At 43.7% G+C, this 20,844-nt stretch overlaps 1 protein-coding gene across 2 annotated transcripts in view; it reads right to left on the bottom strand.

The window, feature by feature from the left end:
- Positions 1–1,394: 1,394 nt before the first annotated feature.
- SLC30A10 (solute carrier family 30 member 10) overlaps positions 1,395–20,844 on the bottom strand; it is a 35,168-nt gene continuing 15,718 nt past the window's right edge. The window contains exons 1-4 of one of the 2 annotated variants that reach the window (XM_070384494.1): positions 13,877–14,519; positions 13,221–13,298; positions 4,779–5,018; positions 1,395–2,415 (exon numbers count right to left, since the gene is read on the bottom strand). In XM_070384494.1, the coding sequence (XP_070240595.1) occupies positions 1,916–2,415; positions 4,779–5,018; positions 13,221–13,298; positions 13,877–14,519 (1,461 nt within the window). In that variant the 3' untranslated portion in view covers positions 1,395–1,915. Of the gene's footprint in view, positions 2,416–4,778; positions 5,019–13,220; positions 13,299–13,876; positions 14,520–20,844 lie in introns of those variants that run through there. The other variant, XM_070384495.1, reaches the window with a different exon arrangement.

Here is a 20,844-nt window from a genome sequence, read left to right as displayed (position 1 = left end):
GTCTAGTAAGGCACCTCCCATTTGCTTATACCTATTTTGAGACTGTTCTGATTAAAACATTGCTGCCTAAACAATTTGTTAAACACGTGACAGATGTTTCTCCAATACTAATATAGGTTCATTTTGCAAGCAAATCAGATTGTAATAAATGTATCTGAAGCTTGGTAATATGGGTCAGAGAAAGTAAGATGTAACCTCCTTGAAACACATTAAAGGCAGTAATTTAAGAAATGCTTGTTTCTCCCTTGGACATATACTTCTTAATAAAATTATTAGTTGAAAACTATAATAAATATCTTTAAATATATCTAAGTAAAGGAAAGTCAATCTAGCTTATTTGGGGGAGCGAGAATGCATACTCAATGTCATATATTCTTCTATCCTGAGAAAGCTCATTTTCTCCTGGTAAATGCTACATAGATCAATGTGATCATATAAAAGAAAACACAAGGGAAATTTGGGTAAATAAGCAAATCATTAACAAGCAATAAATGATATCAGTCCCAACTGGACTGACTCTAAAAGACAGTATTTAAGTACTGTGTCATACTTAAAGAAGTAGAGATATTCCCATACTTCCAAGTGAAAAACACAAGCATCTTGTATTCTTAAACATTTGAAGCAACCTATAGTTGTAGTTTATTTTCTTGGGCTCCAAAATCACTGCAGGTGGTGGATAAAATTAAAAGATACTTGATCCTTGGAAGAAAAGCTATGACACACCTGGACAGCATATTAAAAGGCAGAGATATTACTGTGCCGACAAAGGTCCATCTAGTCAAAGCTATGGTTTTTCCAGTAGTCATGTATGGATGTGAGAGTTGGACCATGAAGAAAGCTGAGTGCCAAATAACTGATGCTTTTGAACTGTGGTGTTGGAGAAGACTCTTGAGAGTCCTTTGGACTGCAAGGAGATCAAACCAGTCAATCCTAAAAGAAATCAGTCCCGAATATTCATTGGAAGGACTGATGTGAAGCTGAAGCTCCAATACTTTGGCCACCTGATGCAAAGAACTGACTCATTGGAAAAGACCTTGATGTTAGGAAAGATTGAAGGCAGGAAGATTAGGGGATGACAGAGGATGAGACGGTTGGATGGCATCGCTGACTCGATGGACGTAAGTTTGAGCAGGCTCCAGGAGTTGGTGATGGACAGGGAGGCCTGGCGTGCTGCAGTCCATGGGGTCACAAAGAGTCGGACACAACTGAGAGACTTAACTCAACTGAACTGAATAGTTGTAGTTCACAGCAGAAAGTCTTTTTCTCACCACTTCCTGAAATGAAGAAATCATCAAAATGCATTTTCTTCCTGCCTTTCCACATCCTCAGTAAACTCAACATCCTCTAATGTTCTGAGAATATTTTCTATCTTACCAGGTATTCATTTTACATTCATTAAAAAATGAGTCAAAGAAAAAAAAACTTCTGCCATGATAGGATTACCTAACTTTTCTCTTTTATGGTCACCCAGTGGAATGGAAAAGAATATAGCTGTTATGGTTCTTGAGTTTTTTTGACGTACTTGGCTATGAGCTCACCTGAGAGTCAGCTAGAAGTTCTAGTCAATTTAAAACAAAAAGCTACTTTGAATCCTGCGTCCACGATCAGAGTCCCAGCTTTCAATGTCCCTGATGTGTACACTAGCGCATTTGCTTCGGAAAATAAATGTTCAAACAAAACTGTTGAAGAGCAGCATGAAACACCCAGGATAATGTAAAGGAGTTCTCAGTCACATAACAATTAATAATAATTAATAATTAGACCAGTTCAACTAGCATCTCAAACCACCAGCTACTTACGGAACACAGAGCGTGCTCACTGGTCAGTGCCTATAGCCCACAAAGTTCTTCCCACAAGCCAAGCGAGTGGTTCCAAAGTGCCTCGTCTATATAGTCTTACTGATGTGGGCACCAGATTAAAAATGTGTGCTGTTGACATAACGTGAGTCCTCCTGAGGTTTGCCAAGAGCTTGTCCGTGGTCAGTCAGACAACCTTCCAAAGATACTTCAATAGCCACTTCGGTGGTCTGTCGTCTACGGAGGACATCACTCTGGGACATGTCTAGAGGGGGACAGCCATTGTGCTCCGCACAGCCATTGACATGGGCCAGTGGCAGGGCCCCAGGGGGACAGCACAGCTGCTTGGCACAGCTCTTGGCGATGCAAGGGGAGCTGCAGAGCAGCTGCAAGTCCTTCTGCTCCAGGGGCTCCTTCAGGTCTGCCTTCTCAAACTGGATGGTCACACTGTGAATTCCGGCGTTGTGGAAGATTTCTCGAATTTTTCTGTTGGCATCCTGATCTCCCCCATCCTGCTGACACTTGATGTGCAGAGTGGCAATGATCTTCCCACTTATAAGCTCCCAGATGTGGACTTCATGGAGACTGCTAATTCCAGGCACAGCAGAGAGCTTACTCACTAGAATAAGGAAGAGAAAACAATAGTCAAGGTGAGGGCTGTAATTGGAACATGGAACCACCGTGGGACAGGTAGGGTCCCTGTATGCCTTCTCACCAGAATGATGTCATTATTAAGAATAAAGAAAGGAAAACAGCTGTACCTATACGAGCACATTTTCCCATAATCTTCTTCTTCCTCTCTGAGTTCCTCTAACATACAGGGTTAGCCCATAAAAGGCAAATGAAGAAAATAAGATTCACAACAGCCCTCCCAAAATGCCCAGGTTGTTGAGTGTACAAGGCATTAAGTGCTCTGATGGATTGGCATAGGAATATAAAATAGGATGCCTTTTTTTAAAGGGGATTTGGCAATATAGAACAAAAACTTTTAGCAGCAATTCTAATACTAGGAAATTAACCAAAAGGAAACAACCAAATATTTACATATGAGAATGCTTTGGGCAATACTTTTTGTGTTAATGAAAAAAAATGGAAACAACAAGGAAACAGTCAATTATGTGACAGGTGATGACATAGCTGTGAAAAAGCAAACTGCATATTTAAGGCTATGAGGAAAGGTATATAAGGTATTTTTAAATGAAAAAGCCAGTAGCTGGACTGTATATGTGGCATGATCTTTTCCCCTTTTTTTAATTAAATGGTGTATATACACATACAAAAATTCTTAGGCAGATAAAGTCTTGTTTCAGTGAATGACTGACACAAAAATACTGAGTGTTAATTTCTGGGTGGTAGGATTATGAGAGATTTCTATTTCCTTATTTAGGCTCTTCTATATTTTTCATACTTTCTAGCATTTATAAACATGGTATTGAACAGTGAATCCAAGCAACCTATAGCCAGATAATCTGAATTCCAGTTTAGTCATTTACTACCTGCAGGACCTGCATGACCTTACCCAGTCCCTCTGTGCCTCAGTTTCCCTACCTGGAAATTAAGATAATCACAGTACCTCATAGGATTATTTTAAGATTAATATGAGTTAATACAAGCAAAGCATCTGGACAATATTACCTAGCATGTAATCAGTGCCATTAAAGTGTTGCTATTGTTATTACAATCTAATTTTAATATTAATATCTGCTTTATATATATACATATGTATGTGTATGTGTGTGAAAGTCACTCAGTCATGTCCAACTCTTTGCAACCCCATAGACTATGTGGTCCATGGAACTCTGCAGGCCAGAATACTGGAGTGGGTAGCCTTTCCCTTCTCCAGGGATATATACATATATATATAACTTTGTTAAAAGGCAATAAAAGGATATATATCACAAATTGCCATTGGGTTGGCCAAAAGTTCATTCTTTTCCAAGATGTTATGGAAGAACCCCAAAGAACTTTTTGGTCAACCCAGTATGTGTTTATTTTGCTCTCTCCATGAGGAAACAAGCCCCTGGAGAGAGCCTCCTTCACCTCTGTCCTCCCCAGCCTGCAGCACTGCACAAAGATTAGGTATGCAGAACAGTCACACTGTAAATCACGCCTCTGGAGGGAAAGCCTAGCCACGGCAATACAGTGTATTAAGACCCATCAAATCTAATTTCAGCTAGCTGTCATGAAATAAGGTCTTCCAATTTTCAGCCACATAGTGGGCCTGGGCTTTAGTTCATGTTCATGGTCTCACCGATGAAGTAATGATAGAAAAATAGCAAAGATTCATTAAAAAAAAAAGTGTTTTCCTATAAAAAACATTCTTTCCATTTAAAAACACTAGAACTAAAGCTGTAAATTCAGTTTCTCACCAATATCTGGACAGCTCCCATTTAGACATTCTAGAAGGTCTCTAAAAATGTTATTCTCAGATGCACGTAAACTGCAGTGAGAGCTTGCCCTTCTGTTTGAGCACAGCAAAGAAACAGATTTCACTACTGAATGAGTGGATTGAAACATGGTCCATTTGCCTGTGTTTTAAGACACACGGTGACTTGCATGCCCACAAAATCAATTAACTAGAAAGCAGGATCTAGAATATGAAGGAATGACTCATATTTTCAGAATAGGGGGAATACAAATCAAGTCCTGGGTAGAGTGGCCTTATCTGAGTTAGAATAAATCCTTGACATGAAGTCAATAAATATCCCAGGAATATTAATAGGGACTGCCCAAGGAACACATTCTCAAAAACTCGCGGTAAAGTCAGAGAATGACGGGCTAAAAAGGACCTCTGGTTCTCGGAGCTGCGAGTCATCTTAGTAGCTGTAGTCGTCTACGAAACATAGAAGGATGTCTCAATTGCTTGGTGATTTAAAGTATTTCAAGATACATAAATCAAACACTGCTCTGAAATAATGCTGGCGCTTTGGCCTGAAGAACATTCAGTGGGCAGCGGTTTGAGATCTGAATGGCATGACTTACTCAGCTCTTCCATGTTGACACCTTTGGGGACCATCTGCAGCAGAATGGCAGCAGTCTCCTTGATGAGTGGGAAGGCAGATGATAAAATGATGATGACCATGACGACAGTCAGGCTGGGGTCAATGTAGCACTGCCAGTTACACGGGTCCTCGCGTTTCAGGGGAAGCACATAGAATATGATGGCCGTGATCACCACCACCACTGACCCCAGGGCATCCCCCATCACATGCAAAAGTACCCCTGTGGGGAAGAAAGAAAGACCAATCAAGCCCAGATCCAGGTCTGGGAGCCGCATGACACTCAGTGACTTGGCTTCCCAGCTCTACGAATACCTGTTGCTACTTTTTTTCTGTTCTGTTAGAACAGCAGGCTGGATTAGAAAGCAAAAACAATGACCATTGCATCACAGAAAAACAAAACCCCAGACCACCATCCCATGACCCAGAGAACCCGGAATAGCCTAAGAAGATTCTGAGCTGCAAACGCCTGCAGGAAGATGGACTGGGCTAGTTCAAACTGCCACATTCCCTTCCTGAAATATATCTGCCTACTTTTCACTTAGCCTGTGGTTACTTAAACTGCATTTGGTGTAAGAGATCCTCCGGAATGTTCCCACTAAAGAACTCTTTGTCTCAATAAAATAACATTTAAATTCTACAGATAATAGCAAAAATTGGGGTTGCCTTTACTTAAGGGAACCACTTTGAAAAGCTTTAATTATGATATAGAAAACATGTCATCCCAGCAAAGAAGATCTAAATGTCCAGTCATTTGTTGGACATAGACTAAATAAACTGTGCTTAGTCATTCAGTCCTATCTGACTCTTTGCGATCCCATGAACTATAGCCTGCCAGGCACCTCTGTCCATGGGAATTCTCCAGACAAGAATACCAGAGTAGGTTGCCATACTCTCCTCCAGAGGATCTTCCCAACCCAGGGATTGAGCCCAGGTCTCCCACATTGCAGGTGGATTCTTTACTGTCTGAGCCATCGAGGAAGCCCAGACTAAACTGGGATTTAGTGAATTAGGTGAAGATTTGTCAGAAGGATTATACAGTATAAACATAACATTTTTTGTTTTTGTGTCTTTTTTTTAACTTTCTGTACATCAGAATCTCTCTCTTCAAAGTATGGTTCGCAGCTTCAGTATCACCTAGAAGCTCGTGAGACATACAGAATCTCAGGCCCCACTTCCAATCTTTTGAGTCCAATTCTGCATTTTAATAAGATTCCCCAGGTGATTCAAATGCAGATAAAAATTTCAAAGCGCTTCTCTAGAAGAAAGCATATGAACTAAGAAAGATCTGCTCTGTCTCTCCAGGTATCCCAGATTCACTCAATAGAATTAATAATGATCTAAAATACTAACAAACTCACTCATGGCTGCGACTGAATCGTTCCACTTAGAAGAGGCTAACTCTTCCTCTTGGCAACTTCTGAGTAGCATCATGGTGTCAAATGGCATTTTGAAAACATACCAAATGTAAATTGTGGCAACTTCCCCCAACCAAAGAAGCACAAGAATAAAAGGAATCTCCACATCTCCTCCAGGCTGAGTATCTACTAGTGGCAATAGGATCCTGATTCAATAAATACATTAAACAGTCCGGTTTTTAAATTCTGTGCCCACTCTGTCCACCCCACCCCCACAGGAGTGTCTTACTTCCCAGTCCTTGTCCTCAGCCACCAAGACAATCTCAAAATGTTCCCAAGAGTTGGTCTCGAGAAGAAACTGAAGATCAAAGCTTTAACCTTCCCCAGGGCAGTACCAAACACTACCATAAAAATATGAAGACCAATTATTGCCTTTATGCACTCAACATCATTTTCACTGCCTGAGACTGTCCTTCTCTTTTTCACTCTTCATTTAGACTATAAGTAACATAAGGGTGAGGGTTGTACCCTAAATTTCCTTTGTTTATTTAGCACTGGAGGTATACCATCTAGACACTTAAAAAGTATTTTCTGGTTGATTAGTCAGAACTCCCACAATACAAAGTAACTTCTGCCTCTTAGTAAGAATAACTGTAATGACAGCCAAGATATATGCACCAGACATTGTTGTATGTTACATGTATTGATATTTATACATTGAGTGCTTTTGAGGACTCTCTGAAGTGGTTAGTCTCTCCGTTTTACAAATGAGGAAACTGAAGCACAGAGTAGCTAAGTGACTTATCCAAGATCACACAGCTAAAACATGTTTGAGTGGGGAAATAAGTCTGCATAGTCTGACTAGAGAACCATTACATATCCTGCCCTATCTAAGTCCCAAATTCCAGTTTCAGGTTCTCCTTCTGAGAAGTCCCACTACTAGCTCCTAAGAAAAAAATGTTCAAACTTATTTTTCACATAATCCACAGTAAGGACCCTATTTTGCATCCTAGCCCAGGCATAAACGTACGGTGAAAGAAATATTTCTGGAAAAACCAAAAACCTGTCCTTATACAGGATTCATTACTATTTTTCTATTTCATTCAATTCTAGTTTATTTTCTAAATGATGATCATACTCTACTAAATTGATTTTATGACCCAAACTATCATGACCTGTTTGAAAAACTGCTTACAGCATCATGTCACTAAATTCCTGAGACTGGTCACTGCGGTATGTTTTCTGGCCTCCCACGCAGAAATGGTCTTTATCTTCTGGGGACCACAGTCCACTGGCAGGATTCTGAGATAAAGTAGGTCAGTAACTTCTAGAGGGAAGACTATTCCCTGTGATGGGAAATCTCAGGAAAGGGGTCTCAAGAGACGGTTCTCAAGCTTCAGGAAAGGGTTCTCAAGCCTCCAAAGAGGAGGCAGACTTCAAAAGGCAATGATGTCCCAGGCAGGGAAACAGCCGGAATGTGTTCCAAGCTCAGAACTGGAACGAGGCTGCAGATGAAGACTTGTGAGGCAACGTGAGAGACAGACCTGACGGTCTCTCTCTCTATGACTCACGGACCTTGTGAACATCAACCTCTTACAGCAGCAAGATTCTCACTGGTGAACTGGGGATGGTAATAACGTCAGCCTCACTTCCCAAAGAGGCTAGCTCTGAAGAGGCCGTGAAACAACATCCGGAAACCCACTGAGAAGTAAGCGCACTGAACTGATGGGGAGGCAACTGGTTAAGGGAATCCTCCGTGCTGTTCCGACCAGCATGTATCTCTCGCAATAACACAGCGATGTTCACACTGCTATTATCTCCCTTACATAGATAAGGAAACTGAAACTCAAAGAGGATACTTTGCTTGCCCAAGGTCACCCAGCTAGTTAAAGGCAGAGACAGAACTCAAACCAGACCTCCCTGCTAAGCACATTCCTCACCCGCTCTACGAGTGACCTGGGCCCTGAAACCTGGGACCCTTTGTTGCAGTGCTTGCAACTGGACAAAGGCCTCCTCCAGCAACAAAATACAAAGAAACTATAAGGGACTAAAAATAGCTGGGTGTATGGGCAGTTGGGGCATATTATGAACAGTAAGGATTCCCTGGTGGCTCAGACGGTAAAGCGTCTGCCTGCAATGTGGGAGACCCGGGTCCGATCCCTGGGTCCGGAAGATCCCCTGGAGAAGGAAATGGCAACCTACTCCAGTACTCTTGCCTAGAAAATTCCATGGATGGAGGAGCCTGGTGGGCTACACTCCATGGGGTCTCAAAGAGTCAGACACGACTGAGCGACTTCACTCACTCAAGATACAAAAAGACCAAAAAGCCCAACTTCCACTTTTGAAGAGCCTGGAGCAAAAGCAGGGGACTGAGAATGCCCTCCACGCACACGTCACTACCAAAGGGGTGGGCAAACCACCTAAGTAAGCCAATTCTCCAACCCAATCCCGGCTGACCCCCACCTTCACCCCATATAGGGAAACAGCTAAACTGTTACTTGTTCTCACTCACCCGCAACCCCAAAAATGCAGGAGGGGTGGGTTCGATTCCTGGGTCCAGAAGATCCCCTGGAGGAGGAAATGGCAACCCACTCCAGTATTGTTGCCTGGAAAATTCCATGGACAGAGGGGCCTGGCAGACTATAGCTGTGGGGCCGCAAGAGTCAGACATGACTGAGCAACTAAACAACAGTAGATTATCGGAGCGCCTGCAGTTGCTGAGCAACCTTGACTTTCTTGTCTGCCCTCTAGTCAATTTTTATTGATTAAGGAGGCCAAGAACCCCAGTCGGTAACAGTGGGGAAGTCAGGGAGACTGTTAAAGGGTAAGGGTGAGGCAGTAAATGAGTGAACAGAAGGACAGAAATGTCTAGAAAGGAGCATTGGCACTAGAACAGCAAGTCCTTGAATGTCTGCAGTGTCAGGGCCTCATTCTGGATGCAATGAAGGTTTCAGAGCAGATTCTGCTGAGACCTCATCTGTGATTCAGAAAGATAGATCAGGCAGTAAGTACTGTCTGAGAGGCAAAGATTGCCACCAGGAGACACCCAGTCACCTGATTAGTCACGGTGCTCACAGGTAGCTCTGCAAAAGCGAGGACCCTTAGCCCTGGCTTGCTGTCTTAAGATAAAAACAAAACCAAAACACTGGCATATAGCCTGGAAACTTGATATAAGTTAATGTGTGTCCCAGCATGTATCAGTGGTACTGAATTTATTGAATAACTGGAAACATAGTACCTTAGCACTGGGCATTATCAAGTGCTGAGGAAGGATGGGAGATCTTTCTTAATGGGTTAAAAAAAAAAACCCACAAGAATTAAAAAGAAACACCTCCTCAAGAGAGAGGGGATATATGTATACATAACAGCTGTTTCACGTTGTACAGCAGAAGTCAACACAACATTGTAAAGCAATTATACTCCAATTAAAAAGAAAATAAAAGAAATACTTCATCCCAGGAGATTTCTTTTCAAAAGATGTCAAGATTGTTATTTACCCATTTATATTTATACTGAAATAAAAAGGGTTAATTGTCTTTCTGATACCCTGTTGCAGTTTTTCTTAATGGATCATGTTTGAGCCTAATAAATAAAATCAACCACAACAAAGGGCACTTGTTTCTCTGATGAGAATTTTAAAGAAATGTGCTTCTGCTGTGCTTTGCAGCAGAAGATGGGGTGTGTTTTTTAGAAGGCATTTTTTATTCCATGGAAATAAGAAAATCAAGAAATGGCTTTTGCCATGCTATTCTCAGAAATCAAAACCAGAAAGTTACCTAAATGTCCATTAACCAAGAATGGATAACTACAAGGTGGAATATTCACACAGTGGAACATTATAATGAAAATGAATGATCTAGGACAACCTTCAACAATATGGATGAATCTCCTCAATGTAATGTTGAGTAGAAGAAGCTGGGCAAAAATTGTACCAACTATAAGATTCCATTCATATAAAGTACAAACGCAAGTACAATGAATCCATGCTGTTACAAGTCAGAATAGTAGTGACCTGGGAGGGTGGCTAGTGACTAGACAGGAGCATGCGGGGCGAGTGGAGGCGGGGAGCCCTGGGGTGATGGTATCTTCTATTTCTTGATCTGGGTGTTGAACATGGAAGTGTTCAGTTCACTAAAATCCACTGATTGCATATTTATGATATATGTACTTCTGAGTATGTATATTATACTTGAGTAAAATTTTTAAGTTAAAAAAAGAGAAATGGTTTTTGTTCACAAGACTTCACATCAGCTGTTTGTTCCCCTGAGTGTCTGGGAAGGACAGTCTTGCTTTCTAAAGCAGTGACTAAAATGTCAGAAATGCAACCATTCAGTGGACTGTGGACACTGGAGAAGCCAGCCATCCTGATGGAGTCCAGAGGCAGTGCAAGATGACAGAAAGAGCCAGAAACGGAAGCCCAAGATCCCAGCCCTGCCTCCACTGTTAGCTGGGGTGACTTAAGAAGTCACCAGAATCTCTGGTCCCTTTTGCTCATCTGTAAAGTGAAGGCCTTGGAGTCTAATTTCCCCAAGGCCTTTCCAGCTGTAACATGCTGTGGTCCTTCCCTGAATGAGGACACAGGATTCAAGGTAAGGCCAGCTTGCCCCTTGGCCTGAAATACAGACAGGCTCCTGTTAACACAGCCAGGCACTGAGCTCACCTGTCCCTGAAGCAGCTTAGGTTGGAACCCAGCAATTCCACTCACCACCTGAAGCACAATAGAATCCCGCTCTTCAGGTTGTTCTGAATGCTAAGTGACCTATTCATGAATGGTGCCTAAGAGCAAGTGTGCCCTCCATAAAAATGTTAGCTCCCAGATGTCTCAGACCTCCCAGACCTCCTTAAACAACAACCCCATGAAATGGGTACTACTGCTATCCTCATTTTAAAGATGAGGGGTTGGGAGGCTGAGACAGGTTCAAAAGTTGCCTGAAGTCATCTGGTTCTTAAGTGGCAGAGCCCAGACCCAAACCCAGGCAGCTTGAGCCCAACCCCAATCTTTTTGCCTCTGAATTCTTTACCTCTATGGGAGCTACCAGTGCATTTTGTCAGCCCCTGTGGACCGCAGGGCTCAGCTAGGTACGGCAAGGCACTTCACCACTGATGTTTTTCTATCCAGGAGTTCCAATAGCTGTGGAGCGAAAATGAGCAGGATCATCCAGTTTTCCCTTACATATGTTTCCCAAACGAGGTCACAATATCTACTGGGACCTACTCTTCATTCTTTGCTACTTTCCACCTACCTGTTCTCTTTCTCAGTAACATAAGATGAGGATGAATAACCAACAAGCTCACATATGTGGCATCTTAAAAAAGTTAAAAAACAAGCTCACAGATACAGAGAACAGATTGGTGGTTGACAGAGGTGGTGGCAGGGAGCGGTGGGTGCAAAATGGGTAGATGGAGTCAAAAGGTACAAGCTTATTATAAGATAAATAAGCCCTAGAGATGCAATGTACATCACGGTGATTATAATTCATAATACTGTAACCCATATTTGACAGTTGCTAAGAGAGTATATCTTAAAATTTCTCATCAAGAGAAAATAAAAACTTACTATGTATGACAATGGACATTAAGCATGCACTATTAATCTGTTAATATTTATACAGTGGTGATCACTTCACAATATTATACAAAGATCGAATCATTATATTATATACCTGAAACTAATGTTATATGCCAACTATATCTCAATTAAAAAAGAATAAAAACAGAATGTGCTTTGAAATGGTAAAATGCTATGATGGTGAACTCCATTTTTAAAATTCATTAAATTATATATATATATATATATATAAAACTGAACCTTAAAAAAAGGATAAATTAAAGGATTATGAGTTTTCATCATAGATTCTCTTTTCAAAAAGTGTCACCACCACACTTTTTAGAAATTCCCCTATTGCAGTTAACTTTTTTTAAACAAATTCATTTAGAAATGTTTAGGAGCTCATGTGTTGCTGTTGTTCTTTTTTGCTTTTCTCTCTGGATTCATTCTGGATATCACTTTATAAAACAGATGTGAGATTCTCAGAACTGAAGATATCTTCTGTATTACTTGTTTTTCTTTGTAATATTTACCTCTAAGCCCCACTTCCACCTTCCTCAAATCAATTAAAAATAAAGGGCTGCATAATCTTTGTTCTGGCTTTCCTGGTAACTCACTATAAAGAAACTGCCTGTAATGCAGGAGACTCGGGTTTGATCCCTGGGTTGGGAAGATCTCCTGGAGAAGGGGATGGCAACCCACTCCAGTGTTCTTGCCTGGAGAATCCCATGGACAGAGGAGCCCGGTGGGCTATAATCCATGAGTTGCCAAGAGTCGAACACAATTGATTGACTAACACTTTCTCTTTCACTCTTTGCTGAAATTCTCCATCAGTTTGGGGATTGACCCTTCCTGAATCTCTCTGAAAAAAAACCTGTACTCAAGAAGTTGGAGAGGGGAGATATAGTATACCATGTTAGTGTCCAGTGAGAAAACTTTTGAAATCTCAGTGCTGACCTTCACCCTGAGTCTGACCTTGAGCTCATAGTAGGAGAGATGCTAGTGATGTGCCTTCCTTCTGTCTCCCTGAACCCCCACTTTGGACATGGAGGTGGAGATTCAAGTGAACCAACAGACAGACCCATCACAGGAGCATATTTCTGGCCAAAATAAGTGAAGCAATGAGGGTCACTGAGCAAGTTCACTTGGGGCATGACCTTGGATAGATCCCACCTACTCTCTTCCAAGCTTTATCAAAATGATACTCAATTCAAACAGGCTGCGCTTTATGTTCACAATATCCATGGGTGGGCAAAATGGAGCAGTAGCAAGCCAGAGATCTGGGGGGCCCTGGAGCAGGCAGCATGAGCATGAGCCTAAGTAGAACAAGGATAAATCATTAGCAACTCTGTCTCCCGAGAATCGATGCCACCATTAGGCAAGAGACTAAGGTCATAGTCTCTACATGTAACCGGCCAACTTTCTAACACACCTATGAAAAGGCAAACAAATGAAGAGTTCAGCGCAGTCCATATGTAACACTTAAAAGGATTTCAACTTAACCCCAAGTCAATCCTACCTCTGATATTCAGGGCTTCGGACTTTTTCTCCTTTTTCATCGTCTCTTCTGGCTCATTCTGGGTGTTCAGGGAATCACCTGCATTCAAAGAAGAAACCTCGTGTTGTGTATAAGTTCTACAAGCAAAAAGAACCAATGGACTCAAAACACAGTTTTGTTATTTTCAAATCCTACTACCTTCCCAGATTCCCGCCTCTCCAAACACGCAGTCCAATTTTGGCCTTGAAATGAGCCTTGTGATTTAAAAAAAAGGGGGGGCGGACATGGGAACCCACCCTCATCCCCCCCAAACCTTTAACTCGCAAGAAGACTGAAGGATGCGCAAAGGGGGAGAGGGCAAACAAGGTGCAGATAGCTACAATGGAGGGGGAGGGGTGCTATCTGTTGCCCAATAATAATAACTGATCTCCAAGGAAATCAATACTCTTATACAAGGAGACTCCTATACAAGAGGGAGGGGGAAAGAGGGGCCCAAGGATCCAGGAGGAAAAAGAGAAATTGTAGGAATATGTTCAGTTAGCGGCAGAGACCTAAAGCCGGCCTGCAGTGGAAATCGATTACTTTTAAGCAGGCAGGTATAAAAGAGGGCGAGGAGGAAGGGACCGCGCGGGAGGAGGGAAGGGCAACGCGGGCCAGAGGATGCAACCGAAAGGCACCTGCTACGTTTGAGAACACGGTGGCCCCCTTCTCATCCTTCCTGTCCACCGAGGACACGCGGAGGGTCACGGCCGAGTCGCGGCCGGGGGCGGGCAGGGCGCCGGCGTGCCAGCCACATTCGGCGCCTTGGGGATCCCCGAAAGCGCCGCGGCTGCCGACCCCGGCCGCGGGCTGCGGATGCTGCTGCTGCTGCAGTCGGCGGCGGCGGCCACAGCAGGCGAACCAGGCGGCGCAGTCCTGGAAGATGAGCAGCCCCACCACGTTGACCGCCAGCCCCAGGGCGCCCACGATGAGCACCAGTTCGGGGTCATCAATGCGCTCCGGCCGGGCCAAGCGCAGCACGGCCTCCACGAAGATGGTGAAGCAAAGCGCGGTGAGGAAGACTGCGTTGCTGAGCGCGCCCACCACCTCGGCGCGGGCGTAGCCGTAGGTGGCGCCCAGCCCCCCGCGGGGGCGCCGGGCGATGTAGCCGGCGCTCAGCCCCACGCACAGCGAGATCAGGTCCGAGAGCATGTTGAAGGAGTCGGACAGAAGCGCGATGGAGTTGCCCAGGTAGCCCGACACCAGCTCCGCCACGAAGAAGGCGACGGTGAGCACGAGCATGAAGAGCAGGCGGCACGTCTTGCCGGAGTAGCGGCCCATCCCGGCCCGGCCGGACGCCCCGCGCCGCCTCCGCCGCCACAGGTGGGGCGCGACGTCCTGCACTCCGCGGTGCCCCGGTCCCCGCCTCCCGGGCCGCCCTGCCGGCCGGCGCCCGGGGCTTCTTATAAGGCGGAGGCGGAGGCCGGCGGTCCCAGTCCTCGCACGTCCAGAGTCTAAAGGAGGGGCCGGGCGGGACCTTCCGCCGCCTCCCCGGCCGCTGCCCCTCCCTCGCTGCTCGGCCTCACTTGGCACGTGGCCACCGGCCAGTGTCTGTGCTCCTAAGAACGGAAGTGGGCAGAGAGGGGGGCTGCCCAAAAGAGGGGGCGTGCCTGCACGGCACTCGTCACAGACACCCCCTAAGCAGCGGTGGGGTCCACCCGACGACCCGCTTCTGAAGTCCCTCGGGTCACCCGGGCCGTGACTGTTGACTCAGGGATAAGGACCTTGACTGCTGTGGGGTGTGTTCGCAGTGGTGGACGTGAGCACCTTCGCGTACGTGCCCAGACACCAATTCATTCCCCACTAACCCGGGAGCACTGACCTGTCCCCCACTGCCCTTCCCGTGCTTCCTGCCTTGCATTTCTGAAGTCTGAGCTGACTCGGGGCTCCCACTCCACTACCACGGTAGTAGAGCTATTTTATTCCAGTCTTCTTGTTCACAGCCTTCTTAAAGGGCACGTTGTCGCTTCTGTCACCCCTTCATGGCCCAGCATCTTCCTTTGAGGATCTTGGCTCACAAGGCGGCCTTCCGGAGATAAGCCGCAGGCAGCCCTGGGGGAGAGGGCAGATTGGACTGTGCGTCCCGCCTCCCACCCAGCGCTCAGAAAGGCAGTTTCTTTGCAGTAGGTGCAGGTCCCTGGGCCACCAAAGAAGCCAGGGTCGGCCGCCTCTGTGTACTTGTCTCGTTCTCAGTTGAAGAGAGTATCTCTTCACCCCGGTGGGTCCCTCCCAACATGACCTGATACTCAAGAGTTCAGTGACTGACCTACATGAAGACTTATCCCAAATAGAGATCTTCTGTTGAGAACAGGCTGTAGTCCAAGTGAAGAAGCCCAGAAGAGGGTTTCTCAGGGAGAAACCAAGGATAGGCGTCCTGGAAAAAGGGTGTTTGCTCCTAGTCAGTTCAGGGAGTGGGGTGAGGGGAACCCTTGCAGGTTTCCTTTATTGGTTTGTTTCAGTGTTATACTTTTGTCTCATTCTGAAAAAGATCTGAGGGTGAAGTCAGATGATCGCTCTTCTCCCTCCCCCATTACCCAACTCCTGAACTTTAACCATTGATAAACACACACACAAACACACACACACACACATGCGCACACACACATCTGGTTTGGGCTTGGAAATGAATAAAAATGTCTCACTCCAAAAAAGCCACAGAATCCATTCACAGAACATTCTAATCCTAATTCCCATTGTCTTAGCCTTGTAAATCATGATCTTGTCTTTTAATGGTCCCTGAGGGGCCTTAAAATGCATGCAAAAACCTCCTGAATCTGAGCATTCCACCTAATATCAGGTGAGCCTTGAAATTCTAAATTCGGGGAGACTATTATGCATTCCTTTCCCACTTCCAGGAAAATATCAGTACACTGAGAACTGAGGAAATTGATCTTTCAAAGTCTTCTCTAAAAATTAATATTAAAATGATCAAGAACGTAAAAGCAGTAAGGAGATACAGGCCAATGAAAGTTTTGAAGCTGAGTGGCCTCACACAAGTTCTTTAATTGTCCAGGCCAGTTTTAACTACTGTAAAGAGGGAATAATAACAGTGTATTCTCACAGGGTTATGAGGATTGAATGGGTTAGTAGACATAAAGTGACTATAACAGTGATATTGTAACAGATTATAATAGCAAGCAGTCAATAAATGTTAGCTGCTGATTAAAAAAATTTAAAAAAGCAGACAGGAAGAAATAGAAGGTATGGAGTGAGGAAAAAGAAACTGGGCAAGAGTAGGGAAGAGTGAAGTAATCCAGAGGGCCACACTCAGTTCAGTTTCGTTTGGTTGCTCAGTCCTCTCTGACTCTTTGCGACCCCATGGACTGCAGTACACCAGGCTTCCCTGTCCATCACCAACTCCCAGAGCTTGCTCAAACGCCTGTCCATCAAGTCAGTGATGCCATCCAACCATCTTATCCTATGTTGTCCCCTTCTCCTCCTGCCTTCAATCTTGCCCAGCATCAGGGTCATTTCCAATGAGTCAGTTCTTCGCATCAGGTGGCCAAAGTATTGGCATTTCAGCTTCACCATCAATCCTTCCAATGAATGCTCAGGACTGATTTCTCTTAAGATTGACTGGTTTGATCTCCTTGCTGTCCAATGGACTCTCAAAAGTCTTGTCCAACACCACAATTCAAAAGCATTAATTCTTCGGTGCTCAGCTTTCTTTATAGTCCAACTGTCACATCCATACATGACTACTGGAAAAATCATAGCTTTGACTAGATGGACCTTTGTCAGCAAAGTAATGTCTCTGCTTTTTAATATGTTTTTTAATCTAGGTGTATCATAGCTTTCCTTCCAAGCAAGCAAGTTTTTCTTCTATCTTTTAATTTCATGGCTGCAGTCACCATTTGCAGTGATCTTGGAGCCCCCCAAAATAAAGCTTGTCACTGTTTCCATTATTTCACCATATTTCCACATATTCCCCGTGAAGTGATGGAACCTGATACCATGATCTTAGTTTTTTGAATGTTGAGTTTTAAGCCAACTTTTTCACTCTCTTCTTTCACTTTCATCAAGAGGCTTTTAAGGTCTTCTTTCCTTTCTGCCATAAGGGTCATGTCATTTGCACATCTGAGGTTATTGATATTTTTCCCAACAATCTTGATTCCAGCTTGTGTTTCATCCAGCCCGCATTTCCCATGATGTATTCTCCAAGCCAAGCTTCAGCAATACATGAACCATGAACTTCCAGATGTTCAAGCTGGTTTTAGAAAAGGCAGAGGAATCAGAGATCAAATTGCCAACATCTGCTGGATCATGGAAAAAGCAAGAGAGTTCCAGAAAAATATCTATTTCTGCTTTATTGACTATGCCAAAGTCTTTGACTGTGTGGATCACAATAAACTGTGGAAGATTCTTCAAGAGATGGGAATACCAGACCACCTGACCTGCCTCTTGAGAAACCTATATGCAGGTCAGGAAGCAACAGTTAGAACTGGACATGGAAGAACAGACTGATTCCAAATAGGAAAAGGAGTATGTCAAGGCTGTATATTGTCACCCTGCTTATTTAATTTATATGCAGAATACATCATAAGAAATTCTGGGCTGGAAGAAGCACAATCTGGAATCAAGATTGCTGGGAGAAATATCAATAACCTCAGATATGCAGATGACACCACCCTTATGGCAGTAAGTGAAGAGGAACTCAAAAGCCTCTTGATGAAAGTGAAAGAGGAGAGTGAAAAAGTTGGCTTAAAGTTCAGCATTCAGAAAACTAAGATCATAGCATCTGGTCCCATCATTTCATGGCAAATAGATGGGGAAACAGTGGAAACAGTGTCAGACTTTATTTTTCAGGGCTCCAAAATCACTGCAGATGGTGACTGCAGCCATGAAATTAAAAGACGCTTACTCCTTGGAAGGAAAGTTATGACCAACCTAGATAGCATATTCAAAAGCAGAGACATTACTTTGCCAACAAAGGTTCGTCTAGTCAAGGCTATGGTTTTTCCTGTGGTAATGTATGGATGTGAGAGGTGGACTGTGAAGAAAGCTGAGCGCCGAAGAATTGATGCTTTTGAACTGTGGTGTTGGAGAAGACTCTTGAGAGTCCTTTGGACTGCAAGGAGATCCAACCAGTCCATTCTAAAGGAGATCAGTCCTGGGTGTTCTTTGGAAGTAATGATGCTAAAGCTGAAATTCCAATACTTTGGACTCCAATGGGTCAACTCTCCTCATACGAAGAGTTGACCCATTGGAAAAGACTCTGATGCTGGGAGCGAATGGGGTCAGGAGGAAAAGGGGACGACAGAGGATGAGATGGCTGGATGGCATCACTGACTCGATGGACATGAGTTTGTGTGAACTCCGGGAGTTGGTGATGGACAGGGAGGCCTGGTGTGCTGCAGTTCATGGGGTTGCAAAGAGTCAGACATGACTGAGTGACTGAACTGAACTGAACTCTGCATATAAGTTAAATAAGCAGGGTGACAATATACAGCCTTGATGTACTCCTTTCCCGATTTGGAACCAGTCTGTTGTTCCATGTCCAGTTCTAACTGCTGCTTCTTGACCTGCGTACAGATTTCTCAGGAGGCAGGTCAGGTGGTCTGGTATTCTCATCTCTTTAAGAACTTTCCACAGTTTGTTGTGATCCACATAGTCAAAGGCTTTGGCATAGTCAATAAAGCAGAAATAGATGTTTCTCTGGAACTCTCTTGCCTTTTAAATGATCCAGTGGATGTTGGCAATTTGATCTCTTATTCCTCTGCCTTTCCTAAATCTAGCTTGAACATCTGGAAGTTCATAGTTCACATACTATTGAAGCCTGGCTTGGAGAATTTTGAGCATATTCTCACATGAGAATATGAGCATATGAGAATTGAGAGTATATTTGCATAGGTATTGGTAATACAGCACATGTAACAGAATTACTAACTGAGGCAGACTCTAATTTGAGAAGAGTGATGCCCAAGTAGTGCAGACTATGAGTCCCCTGAGACGTGTAATCTATGAGAGCAAGCCAAGCAGTCACCACAAAAGAAAGAGGCCTTTTGGAGATAACTTAACATTGCTAACACAGACCTCGCTGACTGCGCTTCTCTGCCATTCACAACTACAAGAAAAACCTTAGAGCGGCAGGACTATCTCACTTGTGCCTGTTGCCCAGTCATTCCCCTAACCGAAGGCAGATAAGAAGAATTATGTCATTGCCCCAGAGGGCAATCGATGGAACCTGAAAGCCAGCGACCAAGTAAGCATAGGTTGGAGCTGTAGTGCCCTGCCCAGGGCCTAGTTCCTGACTTGAAGAAAGGCTAAAGGCTAAGGGTATCAACCAAAAGCATTTAGGAAAATGTTTTGACTGAATAACCATAACTACATATATATACACATATGTATTTGTATATATACACATATAGTTGTGTGTACATGTATATAGTTGTGTTGTTGTTTAGTCACTAAGTCATGTACAACTCCTTGCAACCCCATGGACTGCAGCACTCCAGGATTCCCTGTTCACTAGCTCCTGGAGTTTGCTCAAACTCACTTCCATTGAGTCAGTGATGCTATTCAACCATTTCATAGTTGTCTGCATGTATACATATATAAGAGGCTTCCCAGGTGAAGCTAGTGGTAAAGAACCTGCCTGCCAATGCAGGAGATGCCAGAGATGTAGGTTCAATCCGTGGGTCAGGAAGGTCGCCTGGAAGAAGGCACCAATTCACTCCAGTATTCTTGCCTGGAGAATTCCATGGACAGAGGAGCTTGGCGGGCTACAGTCCATGGGTCACAAAGAGTCAGACATGACTGAAGTGACTTAGCATGCATGCACTCACGCATACATATACTAGTTGGTGTCTGTGTATATATACAAAAACATCTATATGTATATAGGTTATATATAATCTAAGTTAATTGCCAAAAATTTAGACTGTATCTTACAGTTATTATAAATTATGAGGTTTCAGTAGTTTTGTTCATTGAGTTCTGATTCTCTGCCCAACCCTGTGCTGAGCACTTTATAGTCATTATCTCACTTCATCTTTGGAGAAGGAAATGACAACCCACTCCGGTACTCTTGCCTGGAAAATCCCATGGATGGAGAAGCCTGTAGGCTACAGTCTATGGTAGGCTACAGTCTATGGAGTCGCAAAGAGTCGGACACAACTGAATGACTTCACTTTCACTTCTTCACTTCATTTTCATAAGAGCCCCATAAAATAAGTACAGGCAGACTTCAGAGATACTGCAGATTTGGTTCCAGACCACCTCAATGAAGTGAGTATCACATAAAGTGAATCACAGGAGCTTTGGGTTTCCCAGTGCATTTAAAAGTTATGTTTAAACTGTACTGTGGTCTGTAAAGTTTGCAATAGCATTATGTCTAAAAAAAATGTACATACTTTGATTAAAAATACTTTATTGCTTAAAAAAGTATAATCATCACCTGAGCCTTTACTGAGTCATGGTCGTAACGTAAAGATCATTGATCACAGATCACCAAAACAAATACAATAGTTATGAAAAAATTTGAAACACCTTGAGACTTTCCATAATGTGACACAAAGACAAAAAGTGAGCAAATGCCCTTGGAAAAATGGCACCAATAGACTTCCTTTAATGCAGGGTCGCCACAAACCTTTGATTTGTAAAATAC

The sequence above is a fragment of the Bos mutus genome, chromosome 16 (genome assembly GCF_027580195.1).
Source record: "Bos mutus isolate GX-2022 chromosome 16, NWIPB_WYAK_1.1, whole genome shotgun sequence".
Taxonomy (NCBI): domain Eukaryota; kingdom Metazoa; phylum Chordata; class Mammalia; order Artiodactyla; family Bovidae; genus Bos; species Bos mutus.
This window is presented reverse-complemented; position numbering and strand designations above follow the sequence as displayed.